General features: G+C 46.7%; 1 protein-coding gene across 1 annotated transcript; it reads left to right on the top strand.

Annotated features, from left to right (window-relative positions):
* Positions 1-5: 5 nt before the first annotated feature.
* Positions 6-27,265, top strand: LOC138959819 (ubiquitin carboxyl-terminal hydrolase 43-like). The gene is made up of 11 exons (XM_070331451.1): positions 6-1,046; positions 4,968-5,309; positions 13,180-13,385; positions 16,159-16,270; positions 20,484-20,587; positions 20,707-20,787; positions 21,976-22,102; positions 22,451-22,573; positions 23,215-23,389; positions 23,820-25,562; positions 26,371-27,265. Exons 1-11 carry the CDS (start codon positions 102-104, stop codon positions 26,877-26,879), a joined length of 4,467 nt encoding a protein of 1,488 aa, XP_070187552.1. The 5' UTR covers positions 6-101; the 3' UTR covers positions 26,880-27,265.
* The last annotated feature ends 166 nt before the right edge of the window (positions 27,266-27,431 follow it).

Raw genomic sequence — 27,431 nt, 5'->3', positions numbered from 1 at the left:
TTGAAAATGGCAGACGCACAAACAGGTGAGATACTACGAGTATCAGGGAACCTGTTGTTGTCGATTGTGCAGCGGGATGCTGCAAGAATAACCGCTCATCAATGATGCCACATATTATCCCAGGCGGGAGACAACGTGCCTCGTCTGATGGAGATGTTTTAGAGGACGAAGATGACACGATCAACGCGTCCGGTGTTCTGGACAGACTAACGGAGGCGCATCGTAATGTGAGCCGAAGTGCCATTTTGACAACAACAGACGAGGACAGAGACAGCGATGATCCCAAGTCATTCAACACCGCCGAAAAGAGCAACAAGGTCAAAAAGAAAAGTTTGAAGAGTAAGATATCGTTTAAATCGGTGAAGAAAGCGGTGAGTCGTGCTTTTCCCATCAAAGATTCGCTGTTTGGGTCGAGCTCTTCTCTGAACAAGGAAGAGATGCCAACAAGCATTCGTGCGTCGTCTGCTTCAGGAGTGTGGACCCCGACGTCGAAACGGAGGACAACGGACAGTGAAATTGACAGGTCCGATGGCCCCCCTGGCCACAGGTCAAACAGAGATAGAAGGGATAGTACTGTGACGGATTCTGTGAGCAGACCTTTAATTACTGATCCTGAAAGGATGGTGGCCAAGTGGGATCGCACACCAGGGAACGTTGGACTCTTCAATCATGGCAACACTTGCTTCATGAACGCTGTGCTTCAGTGTTTAAGTCATACGGATTCTTTTACAGAATATTTCATAACAGACCTCTACAAAGATGACCTCAAAAATAGTCGGAACAGTTCCAAAAAGCTTGGATCTAAAAGTTCCAAGGGGGAAGTGACGGAACAGCTTGGCTTTCTGCTAAAAGCGTTGTGGTCGGATAAGTATAACTGGGAGATTTCTATTGACTTCAAATCTATTGTTGGAAAGCACAATAGCCAGTACAAGGGCAGTTCTCAGCATGATTCCCAGGAGTTCTTACTGTGGCTTCTGGATCGCATTCATGAGGATTTAATAGTACCTCCACCTACAGATCGCAAGAAGAAAGGGAAACATTCAAAGGTTTGTTTGTGTTTCATGATTTCAGCAATTACAAATACAAATGATGCAGCATGCACATGTTTATCATTTCCATTTGACATCAGCAGGTGTCAATTTCACGACGAAATCTGCACAGTACATACAGTATAGTGAGTAGATGTACGTATTCACATTGAATTTATATATAGTCTATATGTGACACATACGCTGTCTGTTGCTCTCCCTCACTCACACACGTGTGCACAAATACACAGACAGTCACACACTCGCACATGGATTGTGTACAGATACAAACACACAGATAGACACACACCAAAAAAACACATACATACATGTCTACGTACACACATGGAAACTGGCCTAGTGGATAAGACGCTGGCCTCCCAAGCAAAAGGTCCTGGGTTTGAGTCCTGGCCGTGGCTGGTGGGGTAAGGGTGAAGATGTTTCCAATCTCCCAGGTCAACTTAGGCAAAAAAAAAAAAGGTCTGTTTACGGTAACATAGGCCAAAAAAATAGGGTCGGTAGGTAGGTAAAGTTTTTTTGTTTTTGTTTTTTTGTTGTTTTTTGTTGTTGTGTAAATGCTATGTTGGCTGAACATTCACTTCTTATTGATGAATACATGTTTCAAAACTAACGTATAAATAAAACAGAGAGAAAGGGAGAGAAAGAAACGCCAAATGTCTCTTTTTAGCATTTTTACCTCTTTTTTTTTTTTTTTTTTATGAAATCAAAAAAAAGTTTTTGGGTTGGCGCCAAATCGATAGGGTCGGTCGGGTTACCCTAAACAGACAATTTTTTTTTTTTGGCCTTATGGACCGACATGCTAGTGCATTATCCCCCTTCTTGTCACTTACAAGCACAAGATCAATTATTGAGTGCACATGGAAAAGATCCTGTAATCCATGTCAGAGTTCGGTGGGTTATAGAAACAAGAAAATACCCAGCATGCTTCTCCCGAAAACGATGTATGGCCTGGTAAAAACAGTCATACACATAAAGGTTGTGGGAGTTTCAGCCTTGTATTCATGAACAAAGAAGAAAAATAATTTATTGAAGTGAGGCAGAGAAGCTGCAGGCCTCACAACAAAAATCAGTTGGTTTGTGTGCACATGTAGAACATCATTTGTTACTACATGTGTCACTCGACTCACTGTATCAGTATCAAACTAAAGTATGATGTATATATATATCATTCTGGTGCGGCTGTATCATTTTCTACGAGCAATACACATGAGGTTTACTGATAGATCTATCTATGTAGTCTCAGACCTGTATCTTCGTGGATCTATGCATGTATGAACTCTGTGTTGCATTTTCAGTCTATGTTTGTGACTGTGAGATAAGATGGGGGGGGCAAGAGTAGGATATCAAGTCTCTCCCAGCTAGTCTGATAAATTTAAACAATTGTGTATGCATTGCTTGTTATCCCCCTTTCCTTCTCCTCCCCAACATAACCCTGTGTTATTGATCTCCTGTGTCTCTCTAGAGCTCTGTCTCACTCCCATCAGCCTGGCTCCAAAACTTCTTGATTTCTTGGCCAGGACTAGCAAATAGTTAGTGCAGTATTTTTGTTTCCACAGGCCTGAAAGTGGCGAGTACACGGCGAGTAGAAACATGTAACTGGCGAGTAGAAATGTTCGTCTACTCGCCAAATGCGAGTAAAGTTGCTGAAACAAATTGTTGGTTTGGCTAGTAAAGGTTGCCCTCTGGCTAGTATATTTTCAGAATCACTAGCCAAAGGCTAGTGCACCATTTTTTTCGACTTTCAGGGCTGTTCCAATCACGATAGTCAGTGTTGGTACATGAAGTAATAACACATTTTTGAAATCAATTTTAGAAGAGTGGTTGACATGTTGTTCTTTGCCCGGTTAAGACAATGTGTGATAAGGCAAAAAAAAAATTTGTCTGTTTCTGGTCACCCGACCGACCCTAAATTTCGGCGCCGACCCTAAACTTTTTTTTTCCAAACTCAAAATTTTTTATTTTTTTTGGTGGTAAAGGACAGGGTGAGAAAATGAACAACAAAAACGTGTGAAAACGAAAGTCCGCTGACGATTTGTAAATGTGTTGAGTGTCTTGTCTCTATGTATAGTGAATCCAGTCTCTTTTTAGCCATGTTACCAGAAACAGACAATTTTTTTTTGTTGGCCTAAGCATCCTTTTCTCAGTCAAACAATGGCTGATGTCATATTATTTCCTCCTTAGGACAGTTGTTGTTGTTTGAAACAAGTACATTCATTTCATGTGTTAGAAATTTGGACAGTGGATGGTACGGCCAAGAAAAAAAATTCTATTTTTCAGATTCACCAACTGACTCTTTTCTTCCCTCCCGAGCCTAGAACTTTTTTGTGACTCTTTAAAGAAGATCAGGGGAATGTAAGTTGTAAGTTAGTGTGTCACTGTCAGGTCATCGACACAATATTGGACACTGAGAAGATCTGTTCATTCAGGGCTCTGTGCAGGGCAGGTGTTTGAGTGAAGAAAGAAAGGGAGGTGTTTATGTCGCCATGCAACACCAGGTCAGCAGGAAGGTGACGTTTTCACACCTGTCAGAAAATACCTGTGACCACCTGACTCGCCCTTTTGTCCAGTATCTGTAACATGTTGAAGGCTGGGCTCAGTAGGTTACAGTGGAACCCCACCCCCCCCCCCCCCCCCCCAATCTAAGACTTCCTCGTTGTTGAGACATTACTTTTTCACATTTTCTGTTCGTAACCTCTGTAAATTTACCTTCATTTTAAGACTCCATCCTTTTTATTGATATTAAGACCTGATTTTCTCAGATTTGTGAAGGTCTTAAACTAGGGGTTTCAATGTGGTCAAACTGGGGCGAAGGTCAGCCGTGCTCACGCTAAAGGTCAACAGCTGACCGTTCCTGGAGGCAGAGCTGTCATGGGTTTGCAAGTATGAAGTTCGAGAATTTCATAAGGTAGCGCATAGCCTGAGCTGGTATTCTGTATTTGTTTGTGTCGAGGGTGAAACAAACAGGTTGTAGGTAGGAGTGACTGTGTGTGTGGGTGTGTTTGTAAGTGCGCACATGTGTGTTTGTGTGTGTGGGTGAGGTGAGTGGCACTGGCAGGTATCAAAGTAAGGAGCTTTTGGTGCAGTCTGCCATTTTGTCTAACACTAACAGTAAAGTTTTATTGGTACTTGTCTCTTTACAACATTCACACTCACATGATTATGATTGTGTTGAGGCATCTGATATTGATATCACGCATTCACACACATGCACAGTGGTAACTGATCTCTTCTCAGTTGCCACACCTACAGGACGGTTATTCAACTTATTTCTTTCTGGCTTCTCAATTCTTATCCCACATGCATACAGGCATGCACACGCGCGCACACACACACACACATAGATGGGGGCCTGATAGCTCAGTTGGTAGAGCACTGGATTTGCAGTCCTAGGGTCACGGGTCAGACACGGGTCAACTTTATGTTTAGATTCAGAGAGGGTATCCATGTCCCGCCCCGTTTCACCACAGTCGCACATGAAAGACCTCAATCATACTGCTATTTTAAGTACTGGTGGCTGATTACACCTAAACATGCACACACCTGGGTAGCACGACTCTTGTTGCTGCTAGCTTTCCACTGGGAGGAAGCGACCTGAATTTCCCAGCATTGGGATAATAAAGTACAGTAAGTTAGTAAGACTAAGAGTGACACACAGAGGGACACACTCACAAACACACACACACACATACACACACACACACACACACACACACACACACACAGTCATACATACACACACCCATGCACATGCAACTGAATTTAAACTGACCACCTGTTGACACCGACTGTGTTGTACTTCAGGAGCAAGTTTTTGACTGACACCAGTGATTGATGCCTGACCAGGGTTAAACCCTGGTTACATGCGCTTTATAAATATCATGCATTATTATTGTTATTATTACAAATATTATGTTGCAGAGTACTGTGGCCAACAGTCGCTCACACTCACAGACGGATGAGGAACTCGCGGAGGCGGCTGAGTCGTCGCTGACCAGCAGCTTTGTGTCCAAGCTGTTCCAGGGTCTGCACCGGTCATCGCTCAGCTGTCCGCACTGCAACCGCCTCTCCAACACCTTTGACCCCTACCTCTGCGTGTCCTTGCCCTTGCCTCAGAAATGTCTGCGACCGGTGTACGTTGTCCTGGTGACCCTGAAGAGCCCCACGCAGGGCGTCAAGATGGGGCTGAGTCTCAACATGTACGACACGGTGCGCGAGTTGAGGGATGCTGTGTCTGCTGATACCGGAATACCTGCCGAACAGGTAAGCCATTTTGTCTCACTCAGGCCTTCCTTAATTGAGTTCGAAGTTGACGTCGTGAAGTTTAAAAAAAAAATTAATTCAGTGCAGCGAGCTTTGTGAAGTGGACTTCGCTCAATTATATATCAGGCTTTACACGGGGAAATACCTTCATCGGTAGCGGCGCTGACTTCAAAACCAGTGGTCGCTTTCGGCGTGGGTTTGATCCCCAAGTTCGGCGAGGGATTTATTTCCAAGAGTCAACTTTGTGCAGACTCTACTCGGTGTCTGAGCACTCAGTGTGCATGCATGCAAACAATAAAAATCCCAAGTTCACAGTGAAATCTTAGGGCTTGGAAGCAAGAAAACATGCATGCAGGGGAAAAAACTGTACTGTATCAATCAATATCAATCAATATGAGGCTTATATCGCGCGTATTCCGTGGGTACAGTTCTAAGCGCAGGGATTTATTTTTTATGCAATTTATATCGCGCACATATTCAAGGCGCAGGGATTTATTTATGCCGTGTGAGATGGAATTTTTTTTACACAATACATCACGCATTCACATCGGCCAGCAGATCGCAGCCATTTCGGCGCATATCCTACTTTTCACGGCCTATTATTCCAAGTCACACGGGTATTTTGGTGGACATTTTTATCTATGCCTATACAATTTTGCCAGGAAAGACCCTTTTGTCAATCGTGGGATCTTTAACGTGCACACCCCAATGTAGTGTACACGAAGGGACCTCGGTTTTTCGTCTCATCCGAAAGACTAGCACTTGAACCCACCACCTAGGTTAGGAAAGGGGGGAGAAAATTGCTAACGCCCTGACCCAGGGTCGAACTCGCAACCTCTCGCTTCCGAGCGCAAGTGCGTTACCACTCGGCCACCCAGTATGGCAGCTTGCTTTCCCCAGTGAGAAAGCAACCCGAAATTCTATGAGGGTAACCTCACAGGACTTAATATATATCCTTATCCTTATTGATCTCATATCTTCTAAACCCTTGAAGTGCAAAAGGGACCTTTTTACATTTAGTCAAGTTTTGATTTTTATCTCCAAGGTCAACTTATGTGCGGACCTGCTAGTGCCTCATCCCCCTTTGTGTGTGCACACAAGAACAAGTCCAAATGAGCACGGAAAAGATCTTGAAATCCATGTGACTGTTCGGTGGGTTATAGAAACACCATGAATATCAAGCATGCATTCTCTGAAATCGTGCATGGCTGCCTAAAGGCTGGGTAAAAGAAGGTCATACCTATAAAAACATTCTCATGCAAAAAAAGCAGGAGTGTATGAGGTAGTTTTAGGCCATGAATGCAGAAGAAGAAATACATAGCAGGTCAAAGCTGACAGTCCACATTTGGTTTCCATTAGTCTCTTGTGTTTTCATGGAAGTGAGAGTGAGTGACAAAAGTTGTGCGCATGGCAGTTCATACAAACTGAGATCCTGTTGTGAGTTTTTCTTGGATTGACTCACAAGCTTATAAGTGAATCCCAGGAAAACATGCCAGAGGAAAATGTCAGTCTTTGACAGTCTGAATGTGTGCCTTTATTGCATGTGTTGTGTTTTCGTTTCCCTTTTTACATTTAGTCAAGTTTTGACTGAATGTTTTAACATAGAGGGGGAATTGAGATGAGGGTCGTGGTGTGTGTGTGTGTTTGTTTGTTTGTTTGTTTGCTTAACGCCCAGCCGACCACGAAGGGCCATATCAGGGCGGTGCTGCTTTGACATATAACGTGCGCCACACACAAGACAGAAGTCGCAGCACAGGCTTCATGTCTCACCCAGTCACATTATTCTGACACCGGACCAACCAGTCCTAGCACTAACCCCATAATGCCAGACGCCAGACGGAGCAGCCACTAGATTGCCAATTTTAAAGTCTTAGGTATGACCCGGCCGGGTTCGAACCCACGACCTCCCGATCACAGGGCGGACGCCTTACCACTAGGCCAACCGTGCCGGTTGTGTGTGTGTGTGTGTGTGTGTAGAGCGATTCAGAGTAAACTACTGGACGGATCTTTATGAAATTTTACATGAGAGTTCCTGGGCATGATGGCATTTTTTTGATAAATGTCTTTGATGACGTCATATCCGGGTTTTTGTAAAAGTTGAGGCGGCACTGTCACACCCTCATTTTTTAATAAAATTGATTGAAAGTTTGGTCAAGCAATCTTTGACGAAGGCTGGACTTTGGTATTGCATTTCAGCTTGGAGGTCATTAAAAATCTGAACATTGTAATTAAAATTATTTTTTTGAGTCACTTGAGAAAAAGTGACTCTATGTAATCGGTCAGTGTTAGTCTGTCCGGCCGGCCGGCCGGCCGGCCGTCCGGCCGGCCGGCCGTCCGGCCGGCCGGCCGTCCGTAGACACCACCTTAACGTTGGACTTTTCTCGGAAACTATCAAAGCGATCGGGCTCATATTTTGTTTAGTCGTGACCTCCAATGACCTCTACACTTTAACGATGGTTTCGTTGACCTTTGACCTTTTTCAAGGTCACAGGTCAGCGTCAAAGGAAAAATTAGACATTTTATATCTTTGACAAAGTTCATCGGATGTGATTGAAACTTTGTAGGATTATTCTTTACATCAAAGTATTTACATCTGTAGCCTTTTACGAACGTTATCAGAAAAACAAGGGAGATAACTAGCCTTTTCTGTTCGGCAACACACAACTTAACGTTGGGCTTTTCTCGGAAACTATAAAAGTGACCGGGCTCAAATTTTATGTGAACGTGACTCATTGTGTTGTGAATAGCAATTTCTTCCTGTCCATCTGATGCCTCATATAATATTCAGAACTGCGAAAGTGACTCGATCAAGCGTTTGCTCTTCTTGTTATAAAACAATCCAAAAACACTTTCATCTTATTCTTCATTATTTTCTGATACCAAAAACATACAAATATGTTATATTTGGATTAAAAACAAGCTCTGACAATTAAAAATATAAAAATGATGATTAAAAATAAATTTCCGAAATCGATTTAAAAACAATTTCATCTTATTCCTTGTCGGTTCCTGATTCAAAAAACATATAGATATGATATGTTTGGATTAAAAACACGCTCAGAAAGTTAAAAAGAATAAAGATACAGAGAAGCGTGCTATCCTGCTCAGCGCAACCACTACCGCGCTATTCTGGAATGTCAATTTCACTGCCTTTGCCCACGAGCTGTGGACAGACGATGCTACGAGTATACAGTCTTGCGGAAAAAAATGCAGTGCGTTCAGTTTTATTCAGACATTCTGTGAGTTCGACTGAGCTTGACTAAATGTATTTTCGCCTGACGCGACTTGTTTTTCTTTTGCATGCTATGAATGCAAACTGTACTAATATATATTGTTTGTTTGTGGTACACTCAAGCATGCCTCCACCTCTCACCGTCTACAGTACAATGAGTCAGAGTGTGCACGCAGTGTAGTTAAGTAGTGTTGATGTCAGCCAGTGTTGTGCAGCTAAGTACTGAAGGATTTGTTTGCGTCCAATTGCCCAGTGGTGACAGTGGGAAATGGCTGTGCCCAGTGACTGATTGTCAGCTGAGGTATTTCAACAGTACTTTCTCACTTGTTGATCTGTGATTACACGAATGATGTCAGTCACCTAGATTAAGAAACACCCCCTCCCCCCTGGACTGGTCACACTGGTTTACTCACTGGCAATCAATGTTAAACATGATAGGAATGCAACAAGGTGTCTTCACTGCCTGTACACTGTTAGATACCTGGTGAATGTCTACACTGCCTGCACACTGTTAGATACCTGGTGAATGTCTACACTGCCTGCACACTGTTAGATACCTGGTGAATGTCTACACTGCCTGCACACTGTTAGATACCTGGTGAATGTCTACACTGCCTGCACACTGTTAGATACCTGGTGAATGTCTACACTGCCTGCACACTGTTAGATACCTGGTGAATGTCTACACTGCCTGCACACTGTTAGATACCTGGTGAATGTCTACACTGCCTTCACACTGTTAGATACCTGGTGAATGTCTACACTGCCTGCACACTGTTAGATACCTGGTGAATGTCTACACTGCCTTCACACTGTTAGATACCTGGTGAATGTCTACACTGCCTGCACACTGTTAGATACCTGGTGAATGTCTACACTGCCTGCACACTGTTAGATACCTGGTGAATGTCTACACTGCCTGCACACTGTTAGATACCTGGTGAATGTCTACACTGCCTGCACACTGTTAGATACCTGGTGAATGTCTACACTGCCTGCACACTGTTAGAAACCTGGTGAATGTCTACACTGCCTGCACACTGTACACTGTTAGAAACCTGGTGAATGTCTACACTGCCTGCACACTGTTAGATACCTGGTGAATGTCTACACTGCCTGCACACTGTTAGAAACCTGGTGAATGTCTACACTGCCTGCACACTGTACACTGTTAGAAACCTGGTGAATGTCTACACTGCCTGCACACTGTACACTGTTAGAAACCTGGTGAATGTCTTAGTGTCTACACTGCCTGCACACTGTTAGATACCTGGTGAATGTCTACACTGCCTGTTCACTGTTAGATACCTGGTGAATGTCTACACTGCCTTCACACTGTTAGATACGGGAACATCTCGTTACTCCCCTGTTTCGTTACTCCCCCGGCTCGTTACTCCACCGTATCGCTACTCCCCCGGCTCGTTACTCCCCCGTGCCTTTTATTACGCTTAAGTAATGTAGTTATTACTTAATTGAATTTTCAAGAGAGAGAGAGAGAGAGAGAGAGAGAGAGAGAGAGAGAGAGAGAGAGAGAGAGAGAGAGAGAGAGAGAGAGAGAGAGAGAGAGAGAGAGAGCATGTTTAAAGAACTGAGAGAGAGAGAGAGAGAGAGAGAGAGAGAGAGAGAGAGAGAGAGAGAGAGAGAGAGAGAGAGAGAGAGAGAGAGAGAGAGAGAGAGAGAGAGAGAGAGAGAGAGAGCATGTTTAAAGAACTTACAACTGTCAGATCTGCCTGTTCATTCGTGTACAGTACATCTTTTAAATTTTAAAACATTTTAAGCAGAAGAGATACGGGGGAGTATCGCTACTCCCCCGGCTCGATACTCTCCTGGCTCATTACTCCCCCGTATCGCTACTCCCCCGGCTCGTTACTCCCCCGTACACAGAAAATGACTGGATAACCCTGTGATAGTAAGTTAGCATGAAATATTGTTTTTCCGGAGAAATTGTCTGGATAAACAAACAAAGAAACAAACAAAACAGCTGGACAGGGGGGGGGGGGGGGGGGGGAGGAACAATATTTCATGCCAACTTACTATCACAGGGTTATCCAGTCATTTTCTGTGTACGGGGGAGTAACGAGCCCGGGGAGTAGCGATACGGGGGAGTAACGAGCCAGGGGAGTAACGAGCCGGGGGAGTATCGAGCCGGGGGTGTAGCGATAAGGGGGAGTAACGAGCTGATCCTGTTAGATACCTGGTGAATGTCTACACTGCCTGCACACTGTTAGATACCTGGTGAATGTCTACACTGCCTGTACACTGTTAGATACCTGGTGAATGTCTACACTGCCTGCACACTGTTAGATACCTGGTGAATGTCTACACTGCCTGCACACTGTTAGATACCTGGTGAATGTCTACACTGCCTGCACACTGTTAGATACCTGGTGAATGTCTACACTGCCTGCACACTGTTAGATACCTGGTGAATGTCTACACTGCCTTCACACTGTTAGATACCTGGTGAATGTCTACACTGCCTGCACACTGTTAGATACCTGGTGAATGTCTACACTGCCTGCACACTGTTAGATACCTGGTGAATGTCTACACTGCCTGCACACTGTTAGATAGGCAGGTCAATGTTTACAGTGTGACCCAGGTCTGTGTTTTGGCTTGTTGGTTGTTACACTATGCATTGTGCCTTGCATTGTAATGGCTTGTTGGTTGTACACTATGTATTGTGCCTTGCATTGTAATGGCTTGTTGGTTGTACACTATGTATTGTGCCTTGCATTGTAATGGCTTGTTGGTTGTTACACTATGCATTGTGCCTTGCATTGTGATGGCTTGTTGGTTGTTACACCAATGTATTGTGCCTTGCCTGCAAATGTCAGTGTCTGAGATTTGCTCCAGCCATTTTTTTTTAAACATATGTACGTCAGTCGTCATGCATATAAAATAAAGGTATAGAAAAGTGTTGCTCAAGTGCTCAGTGAAACAATTAACACCTAAGTGTAGCAACAAGCAAAGAGGCATAGCACACTTAAGTTGCCTACATTCATCAACCCCTCCACTTACACTCCTGCACATAAAATAACCCCCCACCCCCCACACACACACGCACACACATGGACATGTCAAGTCAGTCTTTTCAGATGTACTTCATTTTTTAAGAGAAGTACACTACCCATTTTAACCGCAACAGGTCTTTAGTTCTTTTCTTTTTTACCTTGTATGGGCTGTGCTGTGCCCCACACAATTGTTGTCAACACCTGACCTCGTGGGAACGCTGTAAAGCTGAGAGGGTTCGGTGCGTGAGTCATAGGTTGCTTCATTCACAACTCCTTACAGATAATGACCACTACTCAGAGAGCCTTCACACTGATAAAGTTCTGCTTTTGTGCTCACAGGGTGGAAACTGGGTTAGCGTCCCCTGGTTACACAAACATACCTGGCAGATTTGTGTTGCTTTGACTGAGAGAGAAAAGCGCTATTGTTGCTGGCAGTTTAAATAGAGGTTAGCAGCCACTGAAAAAAGTTGATGGATAAAGAATGTAGTGACACGGATGGAGGGGATTTGTCACTGTGGTGGGGGTGGGTTGCAGATGCTTTTGTAAATAAAATGTGTTGCGTTATTTCATGTTGGACAAGCCAGATGCCGTTTGTGTAAATTGTTACAATGCTGATAGTGATAATGATAATATTTGTTAAATTGTATTGGTTGTTTTGTGTATCGGTGTTAATTACTATTGTGTACTTTTTTTTCTCAACTCCAAATTGTGAAGTTTTTGCAGGCCATCTCAGTCTTCTGCTGACACTGCATATTGTGTCGGAATGTTTTAAGTTTTCTATATTGACCCTTTGGATTTGTAGGGGGGTCATTGGAAGAGAGGATGTAGGGGGTGAGGGGAGGAAGGGTATAAGAGGTACAAAAACAAATAATTTGTTCTTCTTTCCCTCTAGTACAGTGACCTCATTGGCACAGGTGGTTTTTTTACACCCCCGGTATAGGGGTGTGTATAGGTTTCGGTCGATGTGTTTGTTTGTTTGTTTGTGTGTTTGTGTGTTTGTGTTCGCATATAGATCTCAAGAATGAACGGACCGATCGTCACCAAACTTGGTGAACAGGTTCTATACATTCCTGAGACGGTCCTTACAAAAATTGGGACCAGTCAAACACACGGTTAGGGAGTTATTGGTGGATTAAGATTCTACAAGGACTTATAGAGAAACATATTCATGATCAAAGGGAAATAACCTTCTCAGTTAGTGGCAGTGAGAATGGGTGCAGTGAGAATGGTTATTTCCCTTTGACCAACGGGGGTGTTTTTCCTACCTCGAAGGAATTTCTTGTTTTTACTGAAAGGGTCAGGCGCGTGCTTGCTCTGGTGTTTTTTGTTTTAACTACACAGTTTAGCAAGCCTGATTCCACATTTCTGTGACATGCTTGTGTGTCATCATTTGTAAACAAAATGAAAGAATTTCAATACATTTATGGGTATTTTTGACCAACATATGACATTTGATACATTCAGTTCTTGACAGTCGTTGTTCACCTCGGCCGCTAGCGCAGTCTTGTAGAACAATGATTGTCTCGATCTGTGTAAAATGTTTTTGGACAAAAATACAAATAACATATAATAAAGCGTCTGTTCTGGTTAAAGTTTACAGCATAGCCTGCCTTGGTTGTTGCAGATAGTTTTGTGCGAACTGACGAGAGATGGATTCTACGCAACGTTCAGCAACGAACAGCCGCTTTCAGACATCCCCGAGTCGAGCCAGGTGCATGCAGTGGAGATGTTTCCCGACGAGCCGCAGAGAGGGAACGCTGCCTATCAGTCTCAGTCCATACAACTGTTGCTGCTTCACGTGGAGAGGGGGCGCCAGTTCCACAGGCAGAGGTATATCTGTCTGCTGCTTGGCCGTTCGTCTGTCTGTCTGCTGATTGGCTGTTTGTTTGTCTGTCTGTCTGTCTGCTTGGCTGTTTATCTGTCTGTCTGCCTCTCAATCTTGGCCTTGTGTCTGTGCCTCTCTCTCTCTTTGACTTCTGTCTGTCTCTCTCTCTCTCTCTCTTTCTCTCTCTTTCTCTCTCTTTCTCTCTCTCTCTCTCTCTCTCTCTCTCTCTCTCTCTCTCTCTCTCTCTCTCTCTCTCTCTCTCTCTCTCTCTCACAGACTTCTTTCTGTCTGCATGTCTGCTTGTTTAGTTGTCTCTTGTGGCCTTTAGAGTAACATAGTATCTTGTGATTGATGGGTTTGCACTGCACACAAACACATGTAGGAATTCATTGTATGCAAGTACCATTGTCTGGCGTTGTGTGTCTGTTTTGTTTTTGTCTGAGTGTCTGTCTGTCTGTCTCTGTGTTGTGCTAGCTGTCTTTCCTTTGTTCTCTCTTTTTGCAGTGGGGTTGGTGTTTCGCAATTGAGCCATAGTTTGCTTGACATGTCAGTGTCTGTATGAAAAACAAAGTGAAAAGTATAGTAACAAAATGAGGAGAGTAAACTTGCACAGACCTTGTCATCCAGCTTATCAAGGATTGCTGATCGCAGGGTGGGCAAGGGGGGGCAGGGGGGGGGGGGGGGGGCAGTGAACCGATAGCGGAGCGTTGTCGGTCAGTGCACCATTGATATCTTGCTGACATGTGTCAATCAAGAGTTAATTTCACACACAATTTACTCCAGTCATTTGTCTGAGGCAAGCTTGACTCATGTCCCTTCTGTGAATAGATCGGCAGTGTCAGAAAGCCAGTGAAAAGTGTGTAGATGTGTGTGTGTGTGTGTGTGTGTGTGTGTGTGTGTGTGTGTGTGTGTGTGTGTGTGTGTGTGTGTGTGTGTGTGTGTGTGTGTGTGTGTGAAAATCATGCAAGCATTATGTTACACACAGCAGTATGTGTGTACCTTTGTCCTGCATATACATTGAAACCTACCCTGGTGACTCAGACTGCCTCTTCATCACAACCACCTGGTCATCACAACCACCCCAAAGGATCTAAATCATACTTCTTTCAATGGAGGCCACCTGTTACAGACAGGTTCCACTGTATTATGTGTCGTTTGTACTTTTGATCAAAATATAACATTTTACACAACAATCAGTGTACTTCGATTGATTTGAGTTAAAATTCTTTTTTTTTTCTTCAGGATTGAATGCACACAAAAACATACTCTTTTGTAGTCTTGGCTAGCCGCCTAAGTATGAGTTTTAGTCGGACTCTGATGTCACGTGGCTCAAAGAAGGGAATTCCAATGTTCAATCGATACATTGTTTGTGGTGTGACAGGCTCTGCCTGCCAGAGGTGGTACAGGTGTCAAGAGAGGCAGTATGTGTGTCTGTCATGTCATGTGTTTCATGCTGTGTCATGTCGTGTGTCTCATGCTGTGTCATGCCATGTGTCTCGTGCTGTGTCATGTCATGTGTCTCATGCTATGTCATGTGTCTCATGCTATGTTGTGTGTCTCATGCTGTGTCATGTCATGTGTCTCATGCTGTGTCATGTCATGTGACAGGTTCTGCCTGCCAGAGGTGGTACAGGTGTCAAGAGAGGCAGACACCAAGCAGTATGTGTGTCTGTCATGCTGTGTCATGTCATGTGTTTTATGCTGTGTCTGTCATGTTGTGTCATGTTGTGTGTCTTATGCTGTGTCATGTGGTGTGACAGGTTATGCCTGCCCGAGGTGGTACAGGTGTCAAGGGAGGCAGACACCAAGCAGTATGTGTGTCTGCCATGCTGTGTCATGTCATGTGTCTCTTGCTGTGTCATGTTGTGAGTCTCATGCTGTGTCATGTCATGTGTCTCATTCTGTGTCATGTCATGTGTCTCATGCTGTGTCATGTCAATTTCTCAAGCTGTGTCATGTTGTGTATCTCATGTTGTGTGTCTCATGCTGTGTCATATTGTGTGTCTCATGCTGTGTCATGTTGTGTGACAGGTTCTGCCTGCCAGAGGTGGTACAGGTGTCAAGATAGGCAGACATCAAGCAGTATGTGTATCTGTCATGCTATGTCATGACTGTCATGTTGTGTGTCTCATGCTGTGTCATGTCATGTGTCTCATGCTGTTATGTCGTGTGTCTCATGCTGTGTCATGTCGTGTGTCTCATGCTGTGTCATGTCGTGTGTCTCATGCTGTATCATATCATGTGTATGATACTGTGTCATGTGTGTCTCATGCCAAGCGTCTCATACTGTCATGTCATGTGTCTCATGTTGTGTCATGCCAAGTGTCTCATGCTGTGTCATGCCATGTGTTTCATACTGTGTTATGTCATGTGTCTCCTGCTGTGTCATGTCATGTTGTGTGTCTCATACTGTGTTGTGTCATGTTGTGTGTCTCATGCTGTGTCATGTCAAATGTGTCATGCCATGTCTCATGCTGTGTCATGTCGTATGTCTCATGCTGTGTCATGTCATATGTCTCATACTGTGTCATTTCGTGTGTCTCATGCTGTGTCATGTCATGTGTTTCATACTGTGTCATGTTGTGTGTCTCATACTATATCATGTCATGTTGTATGTCTCATGCTGTGTCATGTCGTGTGTCTCATGCTGTGTCATGCCATGTGTCTCATGCTGTGTCATGCCATGTGTCTCATGCCATGTGTCTCATGCTGTGTCATGTCATGTGTCTCATGCTGTGTCATGTCATGTGTCTCATGCTGTGTCATGTTGTGTGACAGGTTTTGCCTGCCAGAGGTGGTACAGGTGTCGAGAGAGGCAGACACCAAGCAGCTGCAGCAGGAGATACTGCGACACCTTGGGGATGCTGTCAGACCGGAGGTGTTTCAGCAGGTGAGTAGCTCTTCACACAGTGGAGACATCTTTTCACACCAGAAAATCACTGACAGAAGGAGGGGGGGGGGGGGGGTGTCTGAGGTTTAAAGGGGAGTTCGAGTCTGTATAGGCCTAGCTTTACATCTCATCTGTATAATTGGGGATCTAGAGGTTACACTCTGTTTGTTTGTGTGTCCAGACTTAGGTTTCTGGTGTTTATGGGTCGATTCAGCTGAAATGTTGTGAGTAGCTTGGAAGTGGTGTATGCACAATTGTAGCAAACAATGCGGTTCCTACCTTTAATGAACCGGCACGGTTGGCCTAGTGGTAAGGCGTCCGCCCCGTGATCGGGAGGTCGTGGGTTCGAACCCCGGCCGGGTCATACTTACTTACTTACTTAGGCCATTATGAACCCCCGGGGGAGCATAGGCCATCGACGACAATTCTCCATCCGACACGGTCCTGGGCTGCCCTTTCGATCTGGCTCCAGGTCTTCCCCTGCCTGTTGATCTCTGCTTCAGTGTCTCGTCTCCAGCTGTTGCGCGGCCGGCCTCTCTTCCTTTTCCCTTGTGGATTCCACTTCAGGGCTTGCCTCGTGATACTGGATGCTGGCTTTCTCAGGGTGTGCCCTATCCAGCCCCATTTCCTCCGGAGAATTTGCTGCGCCGCTGGTTTCTGGTCAGCTCTCTGCCAAAGGTCTTCATTTCGGATTCTGTCCGTCCATCTGATGTTTAGGATGCGCCTCAAGCAGGTGTTGACAAAGATTTGGATCTTTCCCAGCATGGTCTCTGTTGTCCTCCATGTCTCACACCCATAGAGAAGAACAGACTTGACGTTTGAATTGAAGATCCGAAGCTTCGTCCTTTGGCTAATCTCCTTGGAACTCCAGATCTTCTTTAGCATGACAAAGGCTCCCCGTGCTTTCCCAATCCTTGCTTTGACGTCCCTGTCCGAGCCTCCTTGTCCGTCAATGATGCTCCCCAGGTAAACAAAGGACTCCACTTCCTTGATGAGCTCTCCATTGATCATCACCGGATTGTCGGCTGTGGTGTTGGTCTTAATCAATTCGGTTTTCCTCTTGTTGATCTTGAGTCCTACACCGGCTGATATTGTCTCCAGGTGAGTAGTCTTGTCTTGCATTTGGGCATGGTTGTGGGAAAGGAGAGCAAGATCATCCGCAAAGTCGAGGTCTTCCAGTTGATCGAAGAGTGTCCATTGTATCCCATTTCTCCTTCCTGCTGTTGTGGTCTTCATGATCCAGTCGATAGCCAGAAGAAATAGGAATGGTGACAGTATACATCCTTGTCGTACCCCCGTTTTCACCTCAAAACTGTCGGATAGCTGGCCAGCATGTGCGACTCTACACTTCATATCCTGGTAGGTGCCCCGGATGAGGGAGATGAATTTCTCTGGAATGCCGTAGTGCCGCATGAGTTTCCACAGTGACTCTCTGTCCACGCTGTCGAAGGCTTTCTCATAATCAATGAAGTTGATGTATAGAGGAGACTTCCACTCCAGCGACTGCTCCACTATGATGCGTAAACTGGCAATCTGGTCAGGACAGGATCTGTTCTTCCTGAAACCCGCCTGTTCATCCCTGAGCTTGGTGTCAACTGCCTCCTTCATTCTATCCAAAAGGATTCGGTTGAGAACCTTCCCTGGCACGGACAGCAGCATGATCCCTCGGTAGTTTCCACAGTCTCGAAGATCCCCTTTCTTTGGAATCTTGATGATGATACCTTCTCTCCATTGAGGTGGCACCTCTTCCTCCTCCCAAATCTTGCCAAACAGACTGTGGAACAAGCTAATAGATGTCTCCATGTCTGCTTTGATGGCTTCTGCCGGTATCTCATCTGGCCCCGACGCTTTTCCATTTTTTAGTGACATTATGGCTTTCTTGATTTCCTCCTTTGTGGGCTTGTCTGTGTTGATGGGCAGTTCTGTCTCTGCTGGTCTGATGTCCGGTGGTGCTGCAGGGGTGGAATGCTCCTTGAAGTGTTCCGCCCATCGCTTCATCTGATCGTCTGTCGTTGTTATTGGATCCCCATTCTTGTCCCTAACTGGTTTGTCGGTCTGCTGAAATTTTCCTGCTAACTTCTTGGTCGTCATGTAGATCTTTCAGATTTCCCTGTCCTGCAGCTTCTTCTGCCTCCTTCGCCAGGTTGTCTATGTAGTCTTTCTTGTCCTTCTTTATTCCTTTCTTTACTTCTTTCTCCGCCGCTGTGTACTCTTTCTGTGCCTTTGCTTTGCCTGCTCTCGTTCTGCTCTCGTTCCTCGCTTTCTTCTTCTTCTTCCTATCTTCAATTTTCTGAATGGTGTCTGCAGAAATCCATTCCTTGTGCTGCGATTTTTTCTTGCCCACCACTTCCTCGCAGGTATCCTTCCACATCTTGCTGTAGTGTTCCCACTGGCTCTTTATGTCTGCCTCATCTTCTTCGATCATCCCTTGAAGTGGCTGGAATCTGTTGGTGAGGCTTATCTGGAATCTTGTGCGTACTTCTTCATCTCTTAGCATTCCCACGTTGAACTTAACCCTAGCGTTGTTTGAGCTGTGGTGTTTCTTTAATCGCAGTCTGACTGTTGTGGTAACTAGCTGGTGGTCTGTGTACACATCTGCTCCCCTCATCACCCGTACATCCATCCAGGATCGTCTGAACTTTTTGTTGATGCAGATGTGGTCAATCTGGTTCTCTGTGACGTGGTCAGGTGAAATCCAGGTGGCCTTGTGTATTCGCTTGTGGGGGAAGACGCTTCCTCCTATCACCAGTTGGTTCAAGGCACACATCTCTGCAAAACGTTCTCCGTTGTCGTTCATCTGTCCCAGTCCATGCTTCCCCATGATGTCCTCGTATCCTGCGTTGTCCCCTCCAACTTTGGCATTGAAATCTCCCATCACCAGCGTTATATCTCTGTCCTTTATCCCGTCCAGGACTGCTTGTAACTGCCGGTAGTAGTTGTCCTTCTTTTCCACGTCTGGCTCATCGTTTGTTGGGGCATAGCACTGGATGATGTTCAGGTTGATGTTCTTCTTCTTGGTGGCAAACTTTGCTGTGATGATGCGGGGGCTGATAGCTTCATAGCCGATGAGTGCTCTCTGTGCCTCCGGCGCCAGCATCAGCGCTACGCCTAACGTGTGTGGGGCTCCTTCTTCTTGGTGTCCCGAATACAAAACTTCTTCTCCTGATGAGAGTCTCACCCTTCCAGATGTTGTCCACCTTGCTTCGCTTATTCCCAGTACTTGGATCTTGTACTTCTTCATCTCTCTTGCTACCTGCAGTGTCTTCCCAGCTTGGTACATGGTCTGCACGTTCCAGGTGGCTATTCTCGTTGTTCGCCTGGTGGTCAGAAGGGGGGTCGGTCTCGCAGCTTCCTTTCGGCTTTCACTGTTGGACGTCATAGATCTCCTTGATGGAGACCCTTCCTCCTCCAGGCATGTGTCTTGGATATTTGTCGTTGATGCTTCTGTAACGTAGTCTTTTTCTAGGCAGGGGTGTTGACCCTACGCAAACCATTTTAGACTCATGGGGGAGCTGGTCTAGCTTAGTCTGACCTCTATCCTTTGACCTGTCCAGCATGGGTGGCCCTACCAGGAGCATTTGCTCCGGCTGGCATAGCTCTCCGGGTTATCGAGATACTCAAGCCCCCACCCCACGACAAGGAGTAGACCGTGTGGGGGGGCCGGGTCATACCTAAGACTTTAAAATTGGCAATCTAGTGGCTGGCGTCTGGCATTATGGGGTTAGTGCTAGGACTGGTTGGTCCAGTGTCAGAATAATGTGACTGGGTGCGACATGAAGCCTGTGCTGCGACTTCTGTCTTGTGTGTGGCGCACGTTATATGTCAAAGCAACACCGCCCTGATATGGCCCTTCGTGGTCGGCTGGGCGTTAAGCAAACAAACAAACAAACAAAAAACCCATTAATGTAAGAGGAGGAATGTCTACGACACTTTCTAAAAAAATTTCAATTTCTTATGCTTCTTTCACTAAGCACGATGGAAAGATGAAACCAGGGCGGCCTTACTCAACTCAGAGAAGTCTTTTCCACACTGTTGCCAGGTAGCATCCCAGGCCCAGCTTGTTTGTGTCTGGAGATTCACTCTGCAGGGGGTTAGAAAGAAGACACTGAACAGTTACAGTGTAACGGTGTTGGTGAATTGACTTTGCTCATGGACAAGTGAAACGTCTGTTCATCCTGGATGTCTGAATGTTTGTTGTGTTTTGTCTTGCCAGAATCTCAAGGAGCTGTTTGACCTTCAGATCGTGGATGGCAGTTCCGACAGAGTTTACCTGCCCCTGGAGGTAGAGATGCCGCTGTACACACAGACTGTCGACAGGTAGGGGTTGTGTTTGTGTGTGTGTGTGTGTGTGCGTGCTAGTGTGTGTGCGTGCTAATGTGTGTGCGTGCTAGTGTGTGTGTGTGTGTGTGTGATATAACTATGACTGTTGGTTGCAGGGTGCTGACCATGTTTGGCGAGGAGTTCGGTCCACAGCACGTCAAGCTGATCGTGGAGTGGGAGCCAGAAATAAAGCGGGCGTAAGTTGCTGCTGTCACTTGTGTGGTGGAAATATTAGTCTACTTGTCTGTGCACCGTCATTGCCACTGGGGCAAGAGTCTTGTGACCGTCTGCTTCTACAGTGGAACCCACCTTTAAAGATTCCCCCTCACTCCCCCAATCTAAGACTCCCTCCCTTTCGTGACCCTGTTTTTACTGACTTTCGTTTTATAACCTCTGTAAATTAACCTCATTTTAACACTCCCTCTTTTTTAGACCTGATTTGTTTAGATTTCATGATGTTCTTTTTTTCTTTATTTGGTGTTTAACGTCGTTTTCAACCGTTCAAGGTTATATCGCGACGGGGAAAGGGGGGGGGGGGGATGGGATAGAGCCACTTGTTAATTGTTTCTTGTTCACAAAAGCACTAATCAAAAAATTGCTCCAGGGGCTTGCAACGTAGTACAATATATGACCTTACTGGGAGAATGCAAGTTTCCAGCACAAAGGACTTAACATTTCTTACATACTGCTTGACTAAAATCTTTACAAACATTGACTATATTCTATACAAGAAACACTTAACAAGGGTAAAAGGAGAAACAGAATCCGTTAGTCGCCTCTTACGACATGCTGGGGAGCATCGGGTAAATTCTTCCCCCTAACCCGCGGGGGGTGTTTCATGATGTCTTAAAAGGGAGATTCCATTATGTTGTGCTAACAGTTGGGAAACAATGTGGAAAGTGGTGTCTTTCTTTCATTCTCCAGGACCCAATTAACCAGTTATTCAAAACATATTACAATATTTGGTATAATATGGGATGAAAAACTCAAATGTCAAAGGCAAGATCATAATCCGGTCTTAGATGTTTTGTTTGACAGATTTCCTTGCTCCAAGTATTACCATGTTCTCATGATCAGATGCAATGACAGAGTGAGATGTTTTGGGGAGAGGAGAACACTTAATAGGCAAATAGATGATGATTGGAAATAACTCTTTATGGGTTTGTATGGGTTATGAAAGAGTGAATACTCTTGCTGTTAGTGAGTCAATCTTTCCCTCAAGGCATTATTGGCCAGTCACTAGCGAGGGGCACTTGTAGAAATCTTGCCTCACAACAGCAAGAGTACAAACTATTTCACCACCCGTACAAACTCGACAGAGTTATTTTACCAGGATTTGTCTGTTCTGATGTGGCAAGAGGGAAATGATGTGTGGTTGTGTACAGGATAATCGAGGATGACGAGGAACACACGATGGAACACGCTTCAGTCAACAAGGTGCGCTCGGTCGCCCAGCAACCCGTCACTGTGTCCCTCAACGAGTGCTTCCAGCTCTACACGCAGGAAGAAAAGGTGTGTGTGTGTGTCTGTGTGTGTGTGTCTGTGTCTGTGTGTGTCTGTGTATTTGTGTGTGTCTTTGTATTTGTCTGTGTCTGTGTGTGTCTTGAGTGTCTGTGTATGTGTTTTGATTGTTCATCCATTACAAAGTATTTGATTGTTTAAAAAAAATAACACCCAGTGAAAAGCTTTTTGCTTAAATCTACAACAGTTGCCATATTCCAACCCATATCTGTCTGGACAGTAAACTAAGCTTAAGGCAAATGCAACAGTCCAAAAATTGTTTCTGGTTGTGCCAGTGTGAGATGGTATGGCTGGCTGTTACCTGTCACTGACTGTGTGTGTGTGTGTGTTATGTTACAGCTGGCTGGGGACGACGCATGGCTGTGTTCTTTCTGTAAGAAGCCGCAGAAAGGAGCCACCAAGACACTAGGGCTGTGGTCTTTACCTGAAGTTCTTGTGCTGCACCTCAAACGATTCAAACAGGTAAGACACTGGGGCTGTGGTCTTTACCTGAAGTTCTCGTGCTGCACCTCAAACGATTCAAACAGGTAAGACGCTGGGGCTGTGGTCCTTACCTGAAGTTCTTGTGCTGCACCTCAAACAATTCAAACAGGTAAGACACTGGGGCTGTGGTCTTTACCTGAAGTTCTTGTGCTGCACCTCAAACGATTCAAACAGGTAAGGCGATCGAAAAGAAGAAGACACCGGCAAACTCTTTTGGAAGGTAGGAAAGTAGCCAACGACTCAGGTCAATTGTTGAATGAAAACATTAGCATTGAATTGGATGGATGATCTCAAACATTAGCATTGAATTGGATGGATGAGAGATCATTTGGTATCCACCAGGCACTGGAGGACACGGCTTTGTGAATCAAACACACACAACTCCTTGTGATCTAGAGAGGTAGAGCATTGCTTTTCTCTCACATGTTTACAACCATTTCTGAGTCATTGAGGTAGAACACAGCTGTGCAAATCTAACAGGTTGGACAGCTATGTACAAGTCAGTGTGTGTGTGTATACATGTGTGTGTGTGTGTGTGTGTGCGTGGATGCATCATGACTACAGCTGGGTTGAAAGCCAGCGCCACTTTTGACTGAGCTGTGTTGTTGTCATGGTTACAGACGGGCATGCGACGCAACAAGCTGAACACACTGGTGGAGTTCCCCCTGGAGAACCTGGACATGTCACCGCACGTCGTCCCTCACCGCCAGGCCGTCACCGACCCCGACCATGTCACCTACGACCTCATCGCCGTCGCCAATCACTATGGCAACATGAACGGAGGCCATTACACAGGTAAGCTGACACTGTTTGCCGCAACAACCTGTCACTGACTGCATAACTTGCTCTGTCCCTGCTAAGATGGTTGTAACAATTGACAGTGGTTATATGAACAGAGCTCTGTTGTTTCTTTTGCTTCTGCTAGTTTGGTCCATCTTGAGTAACTGTAGGAAAGTGATCCATCAGTTGATTTGCTCACAGTCTTTGTATTGATTGTAGGCGCTGCCCATATCCTCGGTACCAGCTTCATTAATGTTGCTGTCACTGTTTTGTACAGTATGTTGAAGGAGATACACATTTCAGGCTTGAACCTGTTCATATTTTGACATTCTAAATTTGATTTAAAATAGGCTCAGGTCTTTGTGGTTCAATGTATCGCAGCAAATACAAATAGAGTATAGCGTACTGCAGCATGTAACATGTAGTGAGGTGTGTGTGTTTGCAGCGTTCAGCCGGAACACGGTTGACGGGATGTGGCAGGAGTTTGACGACCGTCAAGTGCGGCCGCTGGGCGAACGTCAGGTGGTGAGCAAAGCTGCCTACATCCTCTTCTACCAGCGTCGCTCCCTGTCCAAGGTCATCAACCAGTCGCTCTTCAACGCACAGCACTGGGTCTTCTCCCTGCGTCGCGCCGACAAGTGGTCCCCGCAGAAAGGGCGGGGGGAAAGGGAGGGCAGCCCCGTCAAGCGGGGCGGTCTGCAGGACGACCTTGAACATCTGGCGACCTCTAACTCCGTGCGGCGCGTGGGCTACAGCAACGAGTGGAACGGCCAGTCCTCGCCCACGCGGCGCCCCGCCAACCGACCCCTGACCCCCCAGCCCAAGCGACACCAGTCCTCGGAGTTGAGCATGTACGACCAGAGTCCCACCGCCATCAAATCACGACCCTCGTTCCGCTCCAGTCGACCCACTCTGTCACGCCAGATGTCGGACGCCGCGGTGCGCGCTAAGAAACAGCCGTACCAGGAGGGGGAGGGGACGGAGAGGGAGGAGAGAGGGAGGGGAAAGGGGGAGCGCAGGTACAGTGCGGGGCCCCAAGGGAGGGAACTGCAGCCTCAGGTGTTGCAGGTGTCGCTGCCCCCCAAGCCCTCCCCCTCTGACCGCGACATCATGGCCGCACAGGTTCCCAAGGGACACCACTCTGACATCCTCCAGCCTCAGCAGGTTGACCTCCCTTCCCAGACAACAAGAGACACTCACACCTCTCAACAGAGGTCAGGGGTCAGAGAGGGTCGTGACTCCTCTCAGCCTTCCCAGAGTTCAGTGCACCAGGTGTCGCAACCGGTGTCGGTGGATGTTCAGGTGATGGACTCAATGGGTCGTCAGGGGAAGCAACCACCACCACCATCATCATCGTCATCACAGAGAGACTCCGGTCCGTCACTCACATCTCGCCCGTGGCAGTACGAGTCGCAGTCCTCGCGATCTTCCCACGACACACAAGGCTCTCAAGATTCCCAGCATTCCCCTCGCGACCCCCAGCCCTCAAGGTCACAATACTCCAGCACTAGTCCCACCAGCAACGAGTTTTACGACTGGCGACAGCCGGACCAACTGACAGAAAGACAGGCAGAGGGTCGCGGAGAGAGACAGTCGGAGAAACATAGCTCTGGGCGTGGCAGTCCGGCTAAACCGGCCACAGCCATCACGTCCCGCGTCAACACCAAGCCCCCCCTGCCGCCCAAAATACTCACCCGGCCGCCCGACAGCCGCTCCGACAGCAGCTCTACCTCATCCCCGGTACACCGCCAGGACGACTACCACGTCACCGTCACGACCCCCTCCCTCACCTCGCCCCCCTCCCCCGCCCCCAAAGACAGCGTGCGGGATATCCAGAGACGCCTAGCCCACCCTGATCCCCGCGCCAGTCAGCCAGAGCCGCGCCTTGTTCTGCAGGAGTCACGCCCCATTTCACAGGAGCTCCGCCCCATTTCTCAGGAGCCCCGTCAGGAGCCCCGCCTCATCTCTCAGGAGCCACGCCTTATCGCCAAAGAGCCTCGGCTGATGCCACAAGAAGCCCGCCCTGTGGACTCCCGGGGGTCGGAGTGGGCGGGTCACAGCGAGCGGTTCATCGCGCTGTCTCAAGACGGGCAGTGGGCGCAGCTGATGGACGACGCTGACCACAGGCACATGCTGCAGGAAGGAGAGTTTGAAAAACGACGCAGCAAAATCGCTTCACAGATTGCAGGTATGTGGCAAGCACACAGTTGTTGATGATGAGAGTTTTTGAACTGTTTTTCTCAGACAGGGCTTGAAGAAACGTATCAATCGCGCGTGTTATGAATTCAATTGTAATTCTAAATGTAGTCCTCGACATGAGTGACACCTTTAGCAAATAATCAGAAGATTCCTGACTCACCACCATGTAACTACTTCTGCTGTAACCACTTCTGCTATAACCACTTCTGCTGTAACCACTTCTGCTGTAACCACTTCTGCTATAACCACTTCTGCTGTAACCACTTCTGCTGTAACCACTTCTGCTGTACCCACTTCTGCTGTACCCACTTCTGCTGTAACCACTTCTGCTATAACCACTTCTGCTATAACCACTTCTGCTGTAACCACTTCTGCTATAACCACTTCTGCTGTAACCACTTCTGCTGTAACCACTTCTGCTGTAACCACTTCTGCTATAACCACTTCTGCTGTAACCACTTCTGCTATAACCACTTCTGCTGTACCCACTTCTGCTGTAACCACTTCTGCTGTAACCACTTCTGCTGTAACCACTTCTGCTATAACCACTTCTGCTATAACCACTTCTGCTATAACCACTTCTGCTATAACCACTTCTGCTGTAACCACTTCTGCAGGCTGTCAAACTGTCAGACTCTGTGTGTGTCATTAAACGTTTCAATTTATATGGTAATTTGAATGTTTCCACTTTGTTCTACTGCTATTAGGCATTTAAGTAATAAGGCCTCATAATTAATCTATTTGATGGTGTGTGTTAAAATTAGCCTATGTTTGATGACCATGTGACATTGTTCCAGGAGAACAGCCAGTGCGGAGACGTAAGAGCCAGAACCTTGGCGATCACAAGTTTGCCACCATCGGGCCGTGTCGGGATGCCCGGAGTGAGCCGCGCGATGTAATGGCTGCTCCCATGGTGCCGCGCTCCTCCACCGACCACAGCATCCACTTCAGCGGCTACGGGCGGTCCAGCCCCTCCCATGTGCTGCGCCAGTCCCCCCGCCACTCCACCGGCTACTCCTCCCTCACTGACCGCACCTCTCTGTCCAGCGGCGGCAGTCCGGCGTACAGTCGCACCCAGTGGGACCGAGACTCTCCCACCCACAGCCGCACCCAGTGGGACCGTGCTTCTCCCACCCACGATGCCATAGGGAACGTGCCGCTGTACGCGCGTGAGAACAGAGATCCCAACCTGTTCAGCGCCAACAAGGGGCATGGGATTTACCGAGGACCCATGTTCCAGCACTCCCGGCCCAAGAAAGGAACGGGAGACATCGCTCCTCCCTCACTTAGAGAGTCCTCCGTGTGAGCTGAAAGACTGTGTGGCGTGCGACTGCCTTGCTTGCTGGCTTCTTGGCTGGCGTGTTGCCTGTCTGGCGTGTTGCCCGGCTGGCTCACTTGCTGGTGTGCTGCCTGTCTGGCTGTCTGGCAGGTATGCTGCCTTTCTGACCATCTGTACTGTGTGGAACCATCTTCAGGCAGAAGATGGAATGTTGACAGTGGATTGACACTAATTGTCACTCTGGCTCTTGGGTTGCCTGGCTGGCTAGTTGGCTGGCTGGCTGGCTGGTTGCTGGATGCTGAACTCATCATGTGCTAGCTAGTGAAACACAACCTGACCAGGACGCAATGAACAGAGGTGGAACCAGTGTGTGAAGGGGTCTGTAGCATTGGCAAGGAGGAACAAGTTGAATGCAGGGGTGGGGGTGGGGGTGGGGGGGGGGGGGTCATGTTAATGAAGACAACCTCAGTGAGGTCATTGTTTCAAACATCTGCCTCAAGCAACACACCCATGCTTGGGATCATATCATTGGCATTGTAGTGTAAACTGAGATATCAACATTGTAGTGTAAACTGAGAT

Source organism: Littorina saxatilis, linkage group LG2, assembly GCF_037325665.1.
Source record: "Littorina saxatilis isolate snail1 linkage group LG2, US_GU_Lsax_2.0, whole genome shotgun sequence".
Classification (NCBI taxonomy): domain Eukaryota; kingdom Metazoa; phylum Mollusca; class Gastropoda; order Littorinimorpha; family Littorinidae; genus Littorina; species Littorina saxatilis.
The sequence above is the reverse complement of the archived record's forward strand: the minus strand, read 5'-3'. Positions and strand labels throughout refer to the sequence as shown.